Source organism: Lathamus discolor, chromosome 20 (assembly GCF_037157495.1).
Source record: "Lathamus discolor isolate bLatDis1 chromosome 20, bLatDis1.hap1, whole genome shotgun sequence".
Taxonomy (NCBI): Eukaryota; Metazoa; Chordata; class Aves; order Psittaciformes; family Psittacidae; genus Lathamus; species Lathamus discolor.
The window spans coordinates 3,924,651-3,940,236 of record NC_088903.1 but is presented as its reverse complement, the minus strand read 5'-3'; the positions used below and the strand labels follow the sequence as shown (position 1 = coordinate 3,940,236).

Here is a 15,586-nt window from a genome sequence, read left to right as displayed (position 1 = left end):
AGCTTAAGACATCTTTTTTGAGGTGGGATTATGGAAGCTTAGGCTGCAGTTAGTGTGTGTAAGTAAGTACTGAAAGGTTATTTTACTTCCTTCTAATTCCCCAGAAGCACAGAGAAATACCAGGATAATCAAAGCCGCAGCCTCCACACGCAGAGAGCCGCAGGGAGCACCAGAGCTGCACTCCCTTTCTCCCCTTCTGAACTGCCATGCAAGGGAGTGGGGTCTCTGGGAAGCGGAGTCTGAAGTTAAATCTGCAAGACCAAAGCTATGGGAACTCTTCAGATTGGAAGAAGTGGGTGTGCTGCGAAGCTGCCAGCAGGATTAGCCCCATGGTGGAGCCCTCCTGTTGCTGACAGTGCAACGCCTCTCCCCCCTCCACTGATTCCTGAGGCAATAACCCCCATCTGAGCATGGGGGTATGGCTGGCCTCAGGAAAACACAGGGAACATGGCATAGGCCAGCCAGAGACACAGCACACCTCACTGCAGCTGGCAGGTCCTCCAGAAACCTTGTCATATGCTCAATCAGGTGTGTGTCTTGGCATCTCTGTGTGCTCCTGGCACTCACTTCACTTCATCCATGGTGCTTAGAAAAAGCAATACAGCTGCTTATTGTTCTGAAAAGATCTACAGGAAAGGAAAAAAAAAGGGCTTTGGCAAGGAGGAATTTAGAATTTCACCAGTTAACATCATTGATAATAACAGCATACTCTAACAAGTAGAGAGAAGAACAGGAAAAGGTTGCTATGGGGAAAGAGCTTCATTTCCCCAGGGAATTACTTCTAAACTTTTCTTTTTCAGTGGTAGGAAGGACCACTGGATAACAATGTAAATGGACTGTGGCACTAAAACAGCTCACACTTCATGGATGTTCTGTAGGGCTACACATGTGCAAGGGCATGGCTCCATCCCAGGGAGTTACGAAAGAGACAAGAACAGAAATCCCTCATCTCTGAACAAAGCCAAGAGATGCATGGGGCAGTGATGCTGAAGGGTGGCGGGCAATGCATGAGGAAGGCACAGATGGAGCCTGATGAAACTTATGGGAGTAGCACCCTTCTTACCAAGACCTCAGTTGACTCATTTGTGGTAGAACAGTTAATTACCAGTAATTGTTTCTGAGGCTGTCCTCTCCCTCTTGTGTGACTAAAGATGTATCCAGCAATGGCATCCTAGGTTCTCCAAAAACCACTGACTGCTTTTGGTTCTTTTGCCAATGTAAAGTATCTGTTTGTGGATCTGCATCCAATTTCTCCAGTGAGTAAACAGCACTTGTGGTGTGGTGTAACCCAGTCGCAGCTCAGCGCCACGCAGCTGCTCACTCCCCTCAGTGGGATGGGGAGAGAATCAGGAGGCGAAATGTGAGAAAACTCCTGGGCTGAGATAAAGGCAGTTCCACAGGTAAAGCAAAAGCTACCTACAGGGTAAAACAAGGAATTCCTTCAGCACTTCGCATCGGCAGGTGGGTGTTTAGCCATCTCCAGGACAGCAGGGCTCCATCACACATAATGGTTACTTGGGAAGACAAACACCATCACTCTGAATGTCCCCCCTTCCTGCTTCTCCCCCAGCTTTATATGCTGATCTGGAACATCCCTTGGGTTACTCAGGGTCAGCTGTCCCACCTGTGTCCCCTCTCAGCCTCCTATGCCCCCCAACCCACCTACTAGTGGGGTGAGGCCTTGATGCTGTGTAAGCACTGCTCAGCAGTAACCAAAACATCAAGGCTGTTTCCAGCACACATCCAAAACACAGCCCATGCCAGCCGCTGTGAAGGGAATTAACTCTCTCCCAGCCAAGCCCAGCACTTGGAAAGGCTTCATAACACTGCCACTACAAAAACTTCTCATTTACAGATGTTCCTATGGTGCATTATGAGCAGAAAGTCTTGCAGGGGCAGCTATGATTTCAAAGCTCTAACAGTCTCCTCAAAGGGCTGAGGAGCCTCTATCCCTCTACACCAGAAAACCTCTGACTTTTTCTGTCATTACAGGGATTGGGACTGTTGATGGCACCTTGGGAGACCTGGCTCTGGCTTGGGAAGTCAACTGGCACATCCAAATGGACTGACAAGAGACATCACAGATCAACGAGCTGTGGCCACAGGATGGGGGGCCAGAAATGCACAGGACACATGGCAATGCCTACGAGTTACAAAATAGGAAGTCTAAGTCTTTGTGATACAGTTACAGCAGTTAGCGTAGTTAGATTAGCTTTTCAAAGAATTAAAAAGAAGAAGAGATGGACAGAGGGACAGAGGGACAGAGACGGAGAACAGGCAGGGCACTGCTGATGGTACGAAATGACAGCATTGGGAAACGTCTGAAATCGTTGGGTCAGATGTTATGATGCAACACTACCGAGAAGCAGACATAAAATCAACACCTCTGGCATTAATGCCAATCAACAATAAGCATCTCATAGGGAAGAAGAAAGGTGCATTTCAACAATCTAATGAGGAAAATATGACTAAGGAAGCACACCCTGTGAGAAAATAATTCTTATTTTTTAATAATGATGACTCAGGCTCAGTAACACATGCAAAGCAACTGGTTCTGACGGGCAGGTCAGCAGAGAGCTACCAAGAGAAGAACAATCAGAGCTATAAAGATCAAAGTGTTGCATTATCTTCAGCATATCTATGAAAATGTGGGGGGGGTATCAAGGAGGAGGGTAAATGGTTTTCCACGAGTCTTCAGTCAGCCACAACACGCAGCACAGATCTCATAATCCTTGTGGCTAAGAGAGGGAATGTTGCTCCAGCCACAGCTTCAAACTGTGTGTAAGTGAGATCACGAATGCAGAAAGGAACAGTGAAATCAGCTAGGAATATTGAGATGAAGTCTCATCAAAGGCTAACTCTCATCTAAAGGTGCCCCTTGTCTTAAGAGGCTTAAAATTTATGTCTTCCAGAAGTTGCAGTGTCAGAGAGACAAGAGAGAGGGTGAGGGGATCCAAAGGGTCATGAGCGCTGTCTCTGCTATATGAGGATAAAACCCCTACCATCAGTGGATCACAGTCAATCTCAAAACTCTTTCTCTTTTCCATCCAAAGCTTCCTCAATGGAGTCAGCTTCCAGATCCTTTTGCCTTCCATAGATAAAAAGCTCCCCTTAGTTTCTAGTTAAAATGCACTCAAACCCAGGTGGTGCCTTTCTTATGTGGGGAGCAGGGTTGTGCTTTATCTTACAGAGGCCTGGTAGCTCCTTCCTCGAGAGCATGCTGATAAACATCTGAGCCTCTGTTTTGCTAAGTGGAAAAGATGAATCCTTTTGCTCTCCTCTCCCAAGACAGAGCCAGTGATGCCTTATCCATCCTACACATCTATTTCAGTGTAAAATAATCCGTGAGTGAGGGGAAATTTGCACAAATCACCACTTCAAAACTCCATCATTGCATGTCCATCACTGTGTGAAACGTAAGATTAATTCCTGGAAGTGATACTACCAGAGTTTGGTGGCAACAGAAATATCATTGCTTCTACAGAGGTTATTCCACCGAGATTTACCACAAAGCATTCTGAAAGGCAGCACCCCGGGTGAGCTTTCTTTGTAGAGAAGGACTTAAATTCATAGAGATTCCATATCTAAAAGGGTCAGTCACTGGTAGCACTGGAGGTAAAATGGAACAAGACTCACTCTTGGGGTGCCTGGGTTCATATTTCTTCAACTCTGAAATTAAAACAGAGTAACTAGGTGGTGCTTTCACCACCTGCTTGCGGACAAAAAATGACTCCAAAGAACAAAGAAGACCCATTAAAATGAGTCTCTCACTGAGTAGCCAGCAACACAGTATCTGAAACAAAATCTAACACACAGCCACCCACCTGAAATTACAGTGTGTGCTTCAGATGAATCAGCACACAGACACAATACCTCTGGGGAGGGCTGTCCCAAGCCCCAAAAGAAATTCCCCTTAGCACATCACTTTTGGCATGAGCACTGGGGCTGGCAAACCTCCTGGGAAGCTGGGCTGCCTTCAGCTGACACCCACCCAGCAGGCTATAAATGCCCTCAGCGAGGACACAGCCTGCAGTCGGAGCATCTCCATCAAGCTTGCAGCGGGCTTTGCATTTGGGGCTGGATCTCTCATTCCTTCCACCATGAGCTGCAGCATCAAGAGAACATCCAGCACCTCTTACCGCAGCGGCGGTGGCGGCGGCGGTGCCTGTGGTGCCGGGAGCGGCCGGAGCTCCTCCGTCTCCTGCAGGCGCTACGCCTCCTCCGTCGTCGGGGGCAGCTATGGGGGGGGAGCGTGTGGCACTGTCTATGGCGGGGGCATGAGCGCAGGCAGCCTCGCTGGGGGCTTTGGGGGTTGCATGGGAGGGGGCTTTGGTGGCGGTTTTGGCGGAAGCTTTGGTACCGGAGGGGACCTCCTGCTCAGCGGCAATGAGAAGGTGACCATGCAGAACCTCAATGACCGCCTGGCCAGCTACCTGGACAAGGTGCGAAGGCTGGAGGAAGAAAATGCTCAGCTGGAGCACCACATCCGGGAGTGGTACAGGAAACAAGCTCCCAGTGTTTCAAAGGACTACAGCTCCTACTACGACACCATTGAACAACTCCAGAACCAGGTAGGACAGCACCAGTAACCAGTTGGAAGGACCAAGGTCTGTCCTTACAATCAGCTTTGGTTTTAAATGAGACACATTACAGTGTCAGGGTTGGTTCCTTATACACACAGAGTGAAGAAGCCCAGAAAATTGGGCATCTCCCAGCACAAAAGTTCTTCTATTCTTTCCCCATCAATATATTCTTCCATTAGAATGATTGGGGAAGCCAAAACCTTGCACACACCAGTTCTTGTGGCATGGCATAACTTTCTCTGGGCCCTGTGTAACTGCAGGAAACAATTCCAAGACCCTCAACAACACCCTACCAAACTTTGGGCCTTCTTTCTTCTGCTCCTGCAAGTCTGGGACACAGAAAGACTTCTTTCCATCTTTTCCTTTGCAGATCATTGCTGCCACTGTGGAGAATAACAAAATGGTTCTGGACATCGATAACAGCAAGATGACGGCTGATGACTTCCGAATGAAGTGAGTACCTCTCCAGAACCTTGCATGTCGTTCATTTCATGAATCTTAAGGGATTCCTGAAAGCAGGGTATGAAACCCTGTCCCAGGCGGTGTGATCAAGCCTACACATGGTAATGAAATGAATGTGTAATGCTTCTTTTTTTCTTTTGTGCAGGTATGAGAATGAGTTGGTAATCCGTCAGACTGTGGAGGCTGACATTAATGGCTTGAGAAACATCCTGGATGATCTCACTCGCACTCGGTCTTCCCTGGAATCTGAGCTTGAGGCCCTGAAGGATGAGCTGATTGCTCTTAAGAGAAACCATGAGGAGGTACGATTCTTCAGGGCTCCCAAAGTCACATATCAATGCAATTCAGCCTAATCTCATGTGATTGTCGTTCCTTTGTGCCTTCACACTGCTCTCACCACAGACCCCAACACAACCAATGACCTGGCCTCTTTGCTTCTCTCTTCACACACTCTGCAGGAGATGAAGCAGCTGCAGTCTCAGACTGGAGGTGATGTGAGTGTAGAGGTCAATGCTGCCCCTGGACAAGACCTGACCAAGATACTGAATGACCTGAGGAACGAATACGAGCAGATCATTGACAAGAACCGCAGAGAGGTGGAGCAGTGGTATGAAGTCAAGGTACGTAGCAAGGACTCTGCTCCCACGATGGAGCATGGACGTAGCTCTGATGTAGGTAGCAATGACTAGGGCAAAGGTGGGTGGAACATCAGGATCTATGGAGCAGTGACTCGGCCGTCTCCATGAGGACGGGCTGAACGGGAGAGGCTCCCTGGCTGTTCAGCCTCTCAGTCAGCCAACCGGCTCCCTGAAGGGACTTTCTCACCCAGAAACTGTGCTTGGGCTTTGTCTCCTGCAGATCGAGGAAGTCAACCGCCAGGTCACTTCGAGCAGCCAGGACATCCAGACAAGCAGCCACCAGCTCACTGAGCTGAGACGCGAAATGCAGAACCTGGAGATCGAGCTGCAGGCGCAGCTCAGCACGGTACGTGGGGCGCGATGCCTGAGGGCCCTTCCCTGCTCCCAGCGGGCTGGGGGACAGCTCTGGTCCTCACCTCCTGCATTCCCGCTTCCAGAAAGGCTCTCTGGAGAACTCCCTGGCAGAAACCGAATCTCGCTACGGCTGCCTGCTGCAACAGATCCAAGGGCAGATCAACTGTGTAGAGGAGGAGCTGGCCAGCATCCGCTGTGAGATGGAGAGTCAGAACCAGGAGTACAAGATGCTCCTGGGCATCAAGACCCGCCTGGAGCAGGAGATTGCTCAGTACCGAGCTCTGCTGCAGGAGGGACAGCAGGACATTGTGTATGTATTCTTTGCAAATAAGGGCATAAATCCTACTACAACCTTTTCTTTACTGGGACTCACAGAAGACAGAGCAGAATTTTACCAGTCTGTAGTTGAAATCTAAATACAACAGATATTTTCTCAGGATCTGCACTGAAATGTGTAGAACATAAACTTGCTAAGCACATCAAAGACAGAGGAAAAGCAGAGCACAGCCAGTGACATGTTCAGTTAATCTGTTCCTTTTGGCCTGTTTTGTGCAGAGTGATTCCTTCAGAGGAAAACCAAACTGTCCTCTACTGCCTTCTATAAGCAGACGGGCAAGCACAGCTGGGCTGTGAGAGGATAAGCATTATTTCTACAGTCTTCTGTTATTCCTGCTTCTACTACTTTCTAGGAAAATAGAGCTGAAGGGAACAAAATATACAAATACAGAAGTATTGGCAAGGCCCAGGAAAGGCTGAGCTGTTATGTGCACACCAGGTCACAGCAGCTCTTTGTGAATGTATTTATCATTCCCTTCATTAAAACTCTTTTCCTTGCACAGAACATCTCAAGGAGCTCTCCAAGGAGGGGGAATGTCCTCCCACACTTCTTATTCTACTTCCTACTCTCATGGGCAATCTAGTGATAAGGCAGGTAAGAAACACGTTCCAAAGAGGATCCTCATTTACCCTGCTTCCCTGGCTTTCATATTTTGTGGTTCATCCCTTTTCCTGTTGATACTACCCCTTTTGCAATCACAATGGGGATTAAAGCATTCATAACCAAATCTCTTAATTTCAAGGTGTCTTAGCTGCAGTTACAGGAACAGGCTAAGCTCCTTTCCCAGGCTTTTGCTAACAGAGATGAACATTTAAACAGTGGATACATTTGAAATGTCAGTGCTGCAAGAGACTCTTGATTTCCCCATCAGAGTAATGCTTTCTTCTTTCATTCCACAGGGCAGTCAAGAGTGTATTAAGACACCATCAGTGCACTGGTCTTCCCTGATTGAAGCCACCAGAGCACCAGACACAGCAGCACTGCTCCCCTGCCCAGCACACACTGCCCTGCACATGTTATCCATGAAGTCAAGATGAATCATTTCTAGGACTCTCCTAAAATTATCTCCTTTTTGCTTTTATACTGTGCTTCATGTGCAGTCACCGTATGTACATGCACTTCTCTGCAGTGCAGTTGGTGATCTACTTTCTGCCTCTAATAAAACTCTACTTTTCTGCAATGCAAAGAAAACTGTGTCTGACAATCTCTTTGGTATATTAATATTGTATTTAAATGAGGTATATCTTCAGGGAGAAATTAAGGTTGGGTGCATATGTAAGATGGTCGCGAAGAAATGTGTGTATCCTAACTCAATCAGATGATGTTGGGATAAAAAGATCAGAGAGGAACGAATACATTCACGTTAAACTCAAGAGTGACACCTGTAGGAAGAGCAAGGGATGGGTAAAGCCCCTTTTCAGAGAGTGCATCATCGCAAGGGCTGTGCAAGTCCCTGATCTGCCGGTTCAGCAGCTGATGTGAAATAATGAGGATAAATTGACCCCAACATTTCATGCGATTTTTGTCAAATCAAAACTATTTTCACTTGGGTCACTGAAGGAGAAATCAATCCTCTCCTGGCAGCTTCCAGACGAGGGCTCTTCCTAAACTTGTTCAATAAAAGCAAAGAATTTGTTCAGGAAATGGGTGATGGGCGTGAAAGAGAAGTTCTCCTTATAACACTGAGTTCCATTGTTAGGATTATTCCTCCTGACATGTTGGATGATCTGGGCTCAGGTCCTTTATCTGCTGATTCAAAATAAAGGAATTGTGCTCTCTTACTGCCTAGGCCAGTATGCCCAGCTCTATGATTCTAGTGCTCTGGAGGGATGGCTGGAGGGTGGCAGGGTAGAGGCAAGGCTCAACCATTCCTACTAAATCTGCTCCCCTTTCCATAACACACTGGCATTCTTAGGGCTCGACAGGGGAAGACAAATGGGTGCAATATCGCACTCAAACCCCACAAATCCCTGTTTCACCCTTTGATCTGCAGTGGGAGAAAGCAGCTGAACAGGGTCCACCACCTCTGGGTGAGTGACTCAGCTGCCCAGGAACGCAGGGTGGGTCTCACAAGCTTCATTGTTCTCTGAGCAGCACAAGAAGCAATTTTTTATTGTGCCTAATAGCCTTTCCCTTGCCCATTGGTTTGCAAACAGGTTCAGGTCACGGAAAATATCACCTTCTGGGATAATTTATTTTAAAAGGCATCAAACTCTCTACATGTTACAAACCAAAGCTGAATTTTCAGCACAGCAGTAAAGAGAGATGAGTCAGAGAAACTATTTCCCTAGAAAACAAAGGAGATTTGTAAAGTCAAAGCAAAAATGCCTCTCCCGTGAGTCACAGCAGGACTCACGCTCTGACCAAGCTAACAGAAGCTCATGTTCTGCTTTCTGCTCCATGATACTTCTCATATCAACCAGTGCTGATTACCTCAAAAACCAGGCCTAAACCTCAGCATTAGCCAGCTAGAGTGGACTGTGGGATGAAATAGCTGGAATAGAAAGAATGTTTCTGATCCCAGAAGGGAGCTGGGCCGAGCCGAGCCGAGCACACCAGCCTCCAGCTTTCCTTTGGCTTTACTTGGTGGAGTTCCTAGTCAGGACTTACCAGGGCATAATCTGCCCACTGTAATATCAAATCCCATCACAACAAGACAGGGTGAGCTGGAATCAGTCTGCATTGGCAGCGTTGACACCAGGGAATGCAGTTCTGCTCCCCTGACTAACCCCACAGCAGAACACGGTACAAGGCACTGGCTTCCTCTGAGTCAGCCAGAGCGTGGTGGTTCCCACAGCATCCTCTAGTGACAAATACAGAAAACATACCACAGGATTTGGGACAGAAACTGTTCAAAACAGTCTCAAAGTTAAATTCAGGCCTCAGACATGGGAAACGGTTGGGCCAAGGCAAGAAAACTCAAATAAGAATAAAATTGGTATGTTTTTCACAGGGGTAACATTGTGATTCCAGAGGGGGTAATAAACCAAACAGACAGTAAAAAGGTTAGAAATTAATTCATTACCAGGGACAGAGAAAATAAAAAGAAATACATGTTTCACATAATTCTGCCTGAAGGTTTTGAGTTAATTCCATAAGAAATCAGTAAATTCAGATTCAGTCCAAACCTCCTGGATTGTCCTTTCATGCATTGAGTTAGCGTTGAATTTGCTTTGTGTCCATTTTCAACTCATTTAGCAGCAACAGGGCCTGCTGCAAGCCAGCCAGGAGCATGGCAAGGGGCAGGAGTTTGTTAAGGATGAGGCCGAATTAAATGCTGCTGTGTTTAAAAAGGAGGCCTGTAGGGGGGACTGTGGAGATACTGACACTTGGTGCTGTCACTGCTGCCAAAGGTTTTGGACATTATAATCTTTGGGTGTGTTTGAGTTTCTTAATTCTGGAAATTAATCATCCCCACCTGCACAATGCAACAATTTCAGGAGGTTTGATGAAGATGAGAGGGGGAAATAAAGAAGAAACCAAACCAAGAACCTGAAATGAGTGGACTGAATTCTCCGAGGGGCTCACGCTGGATGGGGCCATGCAGGACCTAGTCCCATGGAATGCTGCTGTTTCCAAAGGCTGACAGGCACAGCAGCCTGCTGCCCCTGGGTCTCGCAGCTTTGTCTCTTGCACTCCTGGCTCCAAGCACATGGTACCCCCAGGCACAGCCTGGCCAGGCCCCTCCACTCCACTCAGCCCTTGCAGGGTAGGGTCCCCCTGCACCTCCCACCTCAAGGGACGGAAACAGAATATGCTTGACTGGGCTTCTGGTGAAAAATCAGGTGAAAGGAAGCTACTTCCGTGATACTTCTCACATTTACCAGCCTGCCATCATGAAAATAGCAGCAGGCAAGTTAAGCAGGTACAAACCTTCCTGTAGGAAAATCCTTTCTGTGTTCCAAGTGAGACATTTCTATGAAGTTTCATGTACTACAAAACATCCCAACAAACCTCCACATTTCTTAAGTATTCTCAGCCTATGACAGACATCAAGAGCAAATGCTCTCTGTGAACAAAGAGCAAATGCTCTCTACAGTGAACGTGCAGCTCCAAGAGTGCTGGGGCTGACTCCCGTAACTGGTTTAGTGCTGCCTAAAGAGAAGTTTATGGAGGCTGCAATTACTTCTAATGAGCCACATTTAGGAGCCCACGCTCGGAGCTGCCGTGCGAAGGCTGGCTCCAGGGAACACCTTTCCCCTGGCACACGCTCCGGCGCTCTCCAGCCCTGGCAGCCGGAGCCAGGCTGCGGATCAAAGGCGCTCACAGCCTTATTCATACAACGTTTCTACCGTGAGTTCAGTTCTTTCCCACAACCCCATGTCAGACTGTCAAAAGTTACAGCAGCACCAGAACGTTCATGGTGATTCCACACAAAGATTTTAAACAAACGCCGATGCTTCCTTTCTGTTGGAAATGCTCTCAGGAATCATGTCAGCAGAATCCGAGAGGTTTTATTAGTTATTAAAGATGAACCCATTAGAAAAGAGTGAAAAGGCACTAAGCAAATATTCCAGTCAGCTTGATTTGGGGGTGATGGGCTGCCCTAAACATCTAGGCAGCCAACGCAGACCTTACTTTGTGCTTAAAGAAAGATTTAAAGCTAAATCCAAGTGTCTGAGGCTGCTGGAAAACCACAGGTCTCAGTGCCAGGGCTGCCCAGGAAGGGAACACACCCAAAACACACTGACTGTGACACTGCCTGTAGGCTACTCCTGTCTGAAAACAGAGCAGACTGGTCAGCATAGTTAGAAATCCCCCTTCCTGTTCCCAAGGGTGTGCGGCTACACTGGGCTGACACCCCAGGGCACCTGAACATGTTTCCTGTGAGCTGACAGTCACCAGGACAAAAGCTGGTTTCAAACACCTCCCTGGCAGCAACTCCTCGAACCAGTGGCTCCACGACTTGCTCTCGTAGAGCAACAGAGCTGGGTTTTCTCACTGAACCTAACAGAGATCTGGAGACTCTTAAGAATTTCCCTCAAGCAAAAGCCAGTCTGAAACCACTGTAGCATCAGCAGAGCCCCAGCCCAGCTTAGAGGATCCAGCAGCAGGGTACAAAGAGCTCTTCATTTTCTAATTTGATCCAGCACATGTTTCATGCTCACACAGCAAAATCTCTTCCCTTACTGGAAGCTGTGGATTGTCACAGTGATCAGAATATGCTCTCATAAAATTATTAAAGGAAATAATAACATATGGGCATATGAATACAAATCTATGCAAATATATGAACCCTTAACCATAGATCTAAATAACAAAAACACAAGTGTGCTCTCCAAATGTTTTACAGACACAAACAGAATAAAGCAGCTCATCTCTCTGTGTATGAATCCAGCCTGCTCTGTGTTTCTAGCAAGTCTGGGATCATATTTTGTTTAGTAGGAATTTTCCATGTGCCCTATGGGAACCCCCGCCCCAGGGCCCTCCTGCATGTGAATCAGGCAGCGCTGCAGCTGGCCCGGCCAGCATCCAACACAGACTTGCTTCCTCTGAAGCCAGGGACAGGTTCAGTCTATTTGCTTTTGGCACTGCCTGTTGAGCTGCCTGCAGAAACCTGACTCTTGGAACCTGGCATCTCAGCAGTTAGACCTTGGACTCAATAGTAGTTTCCAGCCCCATCATACCTTGCTGAGATTTACCAGCCAGATAACAGCATAAAGGAAGTATAAAAATACAGCCAGTGACTTATCTTTCATTAATCAGAGCTTTGTGTCTTAACTGATTCTTTCTTCCCGCACCAGTTTTAATCCTGCTGGAAGAAAATCTATTTCCTTTCCTAGCTCAGGTACTTCACTCCCTGATGTGCACTAGAATTATAGTTCTGGATTGAGAGGGAAGTCAAGAGTTTAAAGGTATTTCTGTTTCTAGGGAAACAGAGACAACACTGAGGTATTGCAAAAGCACACACCATGTCCAGCTTCAAGGAGTTAAGTATTTGCATTGCTCTCAGCTATTGGAGTGTTTGAGTTCTTTATGATTTGCTGCATGTTTTCCTCATACTGATCCCTTCCAGGACCTCACTTCTCATCCCTTTCACTGCAGAAACGGGGCACCTCGTGCGTGTCTCTTCACCAAATCACATTCCCTCCGCTTTGCAAAACTAGCATTTTTGAGGAAGAGAACATTGCTGCTCCCTGCCCCTACACCCCCTCCTTCCAACTGCTCCCAGCCAGGTGCATGTGCTGGGACCTGCCTCGCAGCACATCAACACTCTTGTCTTTGGATCTGCTGGCACAGTCAGTGAAAAGATGGCAACGTGAGGCTTGTGAGGACTGAGAAAAAGATTAATGATGGGATATAAAAGCAAGAAAGCCAAGAACTGTAGCTTCAGCTGATATTCAACACCGTTATTTTAGTCCCAGCTGCAGAGGACTTCTTGTTATCATTGGTTCTGCTTATGACAAGGTTGAAAGGAAAAAAAAACAGAGTTTTGTGTTTGAATTAAAGTGAGTCAAAGGTTTCATGGCCATGATCTTTAGGAGGAGAGCAAAGTGTGTAAAGCCGGTGCTTTAAGAAGGCAAACGACATGATCATGGTTATCCCTGGCGGTGTTCAAGGCCAGGTTGGATGAAGCCTTGTGTGGGATGGTTTAGTGTGAGGTGTCCCTGCCCATGGCAGGGGGGTTGGAACTGGATGATCTTGAGGTCCTTTCCAACCCTAACTATTCTGTGATTCTATGATTCTATGATTCTATGATCAGCAGGGTGGGACAGCCAAAGCTCTCACAAGCAAGAGAAGAGATGAAGAGTGAGAATGTGCACACAGAAGAGTCCAGAAGCCCATTTTCACTGATGGAAGCAGAGGTAGAAAGAATGAATTCTCAGAAGGGTTAAACACTTGAAGATTTCCAAGGTGAATTCAGAATGATAACCTGGCTTTGCTCATTCATCCACAGAGGCATCTGTGGAATCTCAGGCACTGATAAAGTAGGTTAGAATGTTCACAGAGTTCATTTTATTGTAAGTGCACTGGCAGTCCCTAGAAGCAAATTTAGCAGGATGTGAGAGGAGTGAAGTATTCACCAGTGTCACTCAAAGGACAATAAAAAAATGGTTTTCAGGACAATGAATAAAAATACCCTGAAATAATGTGAACACTGACAGAGCAGCAGTGACAAGTAACACAGAGCATGCAAAGGAGACGCAGAACCAGGCCTCAGGCAGGAGCTCGGCTGTGGGCTGCTTCCACCAGCCTTTTGGATGACTTTACCTTAAAAAAATGTGTCTCTCCTTCATGTGCTTATCTCCCTCAGATAAGATGCAGATAAAGGAAATTCCCTCTGTTAGCCATTCCTTGTATTTTCTTTAGGGAAAAGCTGACCCTGTAATAAATTAGGTTTATTGCAATGGGAGAAAACAAGACCTACGTGGAATGATAAAAGCACATTCTTTCTTAGCAAATACTTTGCCATACTAAAGGCTTTTTCCAAGCTTTTAAGTTTGTTATCACCTCCAAAGAGTCCAAACCAAAACAAGCACATGCAGCAATGGAGGCAAAAGACAGATGGAAAGGTAAAAGAAAATCAAAAGCTTTCTGAAAATTTAGGACGCAGTTTTAGTGAAAATGCTGCTTGAGAGACTGATTTGATACAGGAAGCTTAGAATACATTTGGTGGTATAAATGAGATTCAATAGTTACTCCATTGGACAGCGTCTCCCAAGCTGCTCCTCTCCTGACACTTCCAGGTGTACTTCCGAGCTGCCATGAAGAATTACAGTTCAGGTTGGGGGAGCTTTATACCCATGTGCTGAAGCAAACCCAACCTGCTGGCAGCACACTGCCAGTGTTCTCACAGTGCAGTCTATTGCACCTTCACTCAGGGGGTATCAGAGGAAATTCAGAGCACTTCCAGATCCCAGCTGTCACGAACTGGATCATAAAATACTATGCAGCATCATACACGTGCATTTCATTTTGCAAAACGCAAATACACTACTTGGAGGTCCTGACATGGAAGTTGAGGCAGGAGTACCAAGAGGGAAGGATGTTCCTCTCTCCTTGCAGCAAGAGAGGAAGCAGACTGCGCTGGTACCTGCTCTTCTTTAAGCTTCTCGCATGGCTGTTCAGTGAAGAAAAGCACATGGTATATTCCAACTGCGGATTTAATGCTTAACAATGAAATACCTGTTCTTCTGTAGCTCTCCTGTCCGCAGGCAGACTGTAACTGTCTGCTGCTATTATTCCACTTATGCACAGGCCTTGGAACAGTTACCTGCTGGGCTGGTTTTTCCTACCCAGGGCTGAGGAGGACATTCAGGTCTATAGGAGATCTGAATGACAAATTGAAAGGCTCCTGTACACCTTAGGAAAGGCTGTACAGCCTCCGCAGAAAGAAAAGCACTGGGCTGTCCTGTGCCCAGGCTGCACAGCTCGATGGAGCTTGGTTTACACACTGTATTTGTATGTATCAAGTACTACATTGTGTGCTGGAGTCACTGCACAATTCCTCTTCCTGCTCCAGCCTCAGAATTAGATACAGACCAATGGGGGTGCTGAGCAGGTGCCTTGGCCAGCTTCCAGTCTGCGTATTTGTTCTTTTACCCTCCCTGTATTTGCCCTGCAGTTGGACATTTCTCTCCGTACACAATGAGCACAGCACTAATGGGTGGTGCAGAAAGGCCCCCGCACAGAGTACTCATTTCATTTGGCTTATCTTTAACTCTTTCTGTTGGTATTAAATGGATTTCTCATTGAAACATCACTTCATGCATCTGTGACACAAAGTTCTGTTTAGTGGGAACACTTGCTGGTAGCAGAATTTCTGCTGGTTCTGGTGCCTCCCTGAAGCTGCACGTGCAGGAAGGGCAGCTCACTTCCTTCTTCTTCAAAGAGCTGCTCTGAGGATAACCAGGATCCTTCAGACCAGGCATGCTGTCTGTCAGCCCCCCTCTTCTACTGTCAGCCCAAAAGGAACAAAGAGTTGAAAAGAAACAGTGAAGATGTTGCTTCTGAAAGAGTTTTTCTGAGGGGAAGCAAGGAAAACGGAGGGGTGGGAACCTGTTTTATCCAGGTCCACACACGTTGTTCACCATTTGGGCTCCTTTCAAGCTCTGTTATCAGTCTAACAATTACTAACTCCCTTTTCCTGAGATCACATGAAGCAAGTGTTTGTGTGCCTTGGCTGTGGGTAGGTGCTGGCTGCAGCGGGACGGGCACTCCGGCCCTTTGTCTCTATGTGGCTAAACTGTAACTAGACTGAAGAATGCTCC

At 46.9% G+C, this 15,586-nt stretch overlaps 1 protein-coding gene across 1 annotated transcript; it reads left to right on the top strand.

The window, feature by feature from the left end:
* The first annotated feature begins 4,100 nt into the window (after positions 1 to 4,100).
* LOC136023911 (keratin, type I cytoskeletal 16-like) lies at positions 4,101 to 7,465 on the top strand. The gene is made up of 8 exons (XM_065698915.1): positions 4,101 to 4,571; positions 4,954 to 5,036; positions 5,191 to 5,347; positions 5,504 to 5,665; positions 5,904 to 6,029; positions 6,121 to 6,347; positions 6,877 to 6,968; positions 7,274 to 7,465. The coding sequence occupies exons 1-8, from the start codon at positions 4,101 to 4,103 to the stop codon at positions 7,291 to 7,293; spliced, it is 1,338 nt and encodes a 445-aa protein (XP_065554987.1). The 3' UTR covers positions 7,294 to 7,465.
* Positions 7,466 to 15,586: the final 8,121 nt, after the last annotated feature.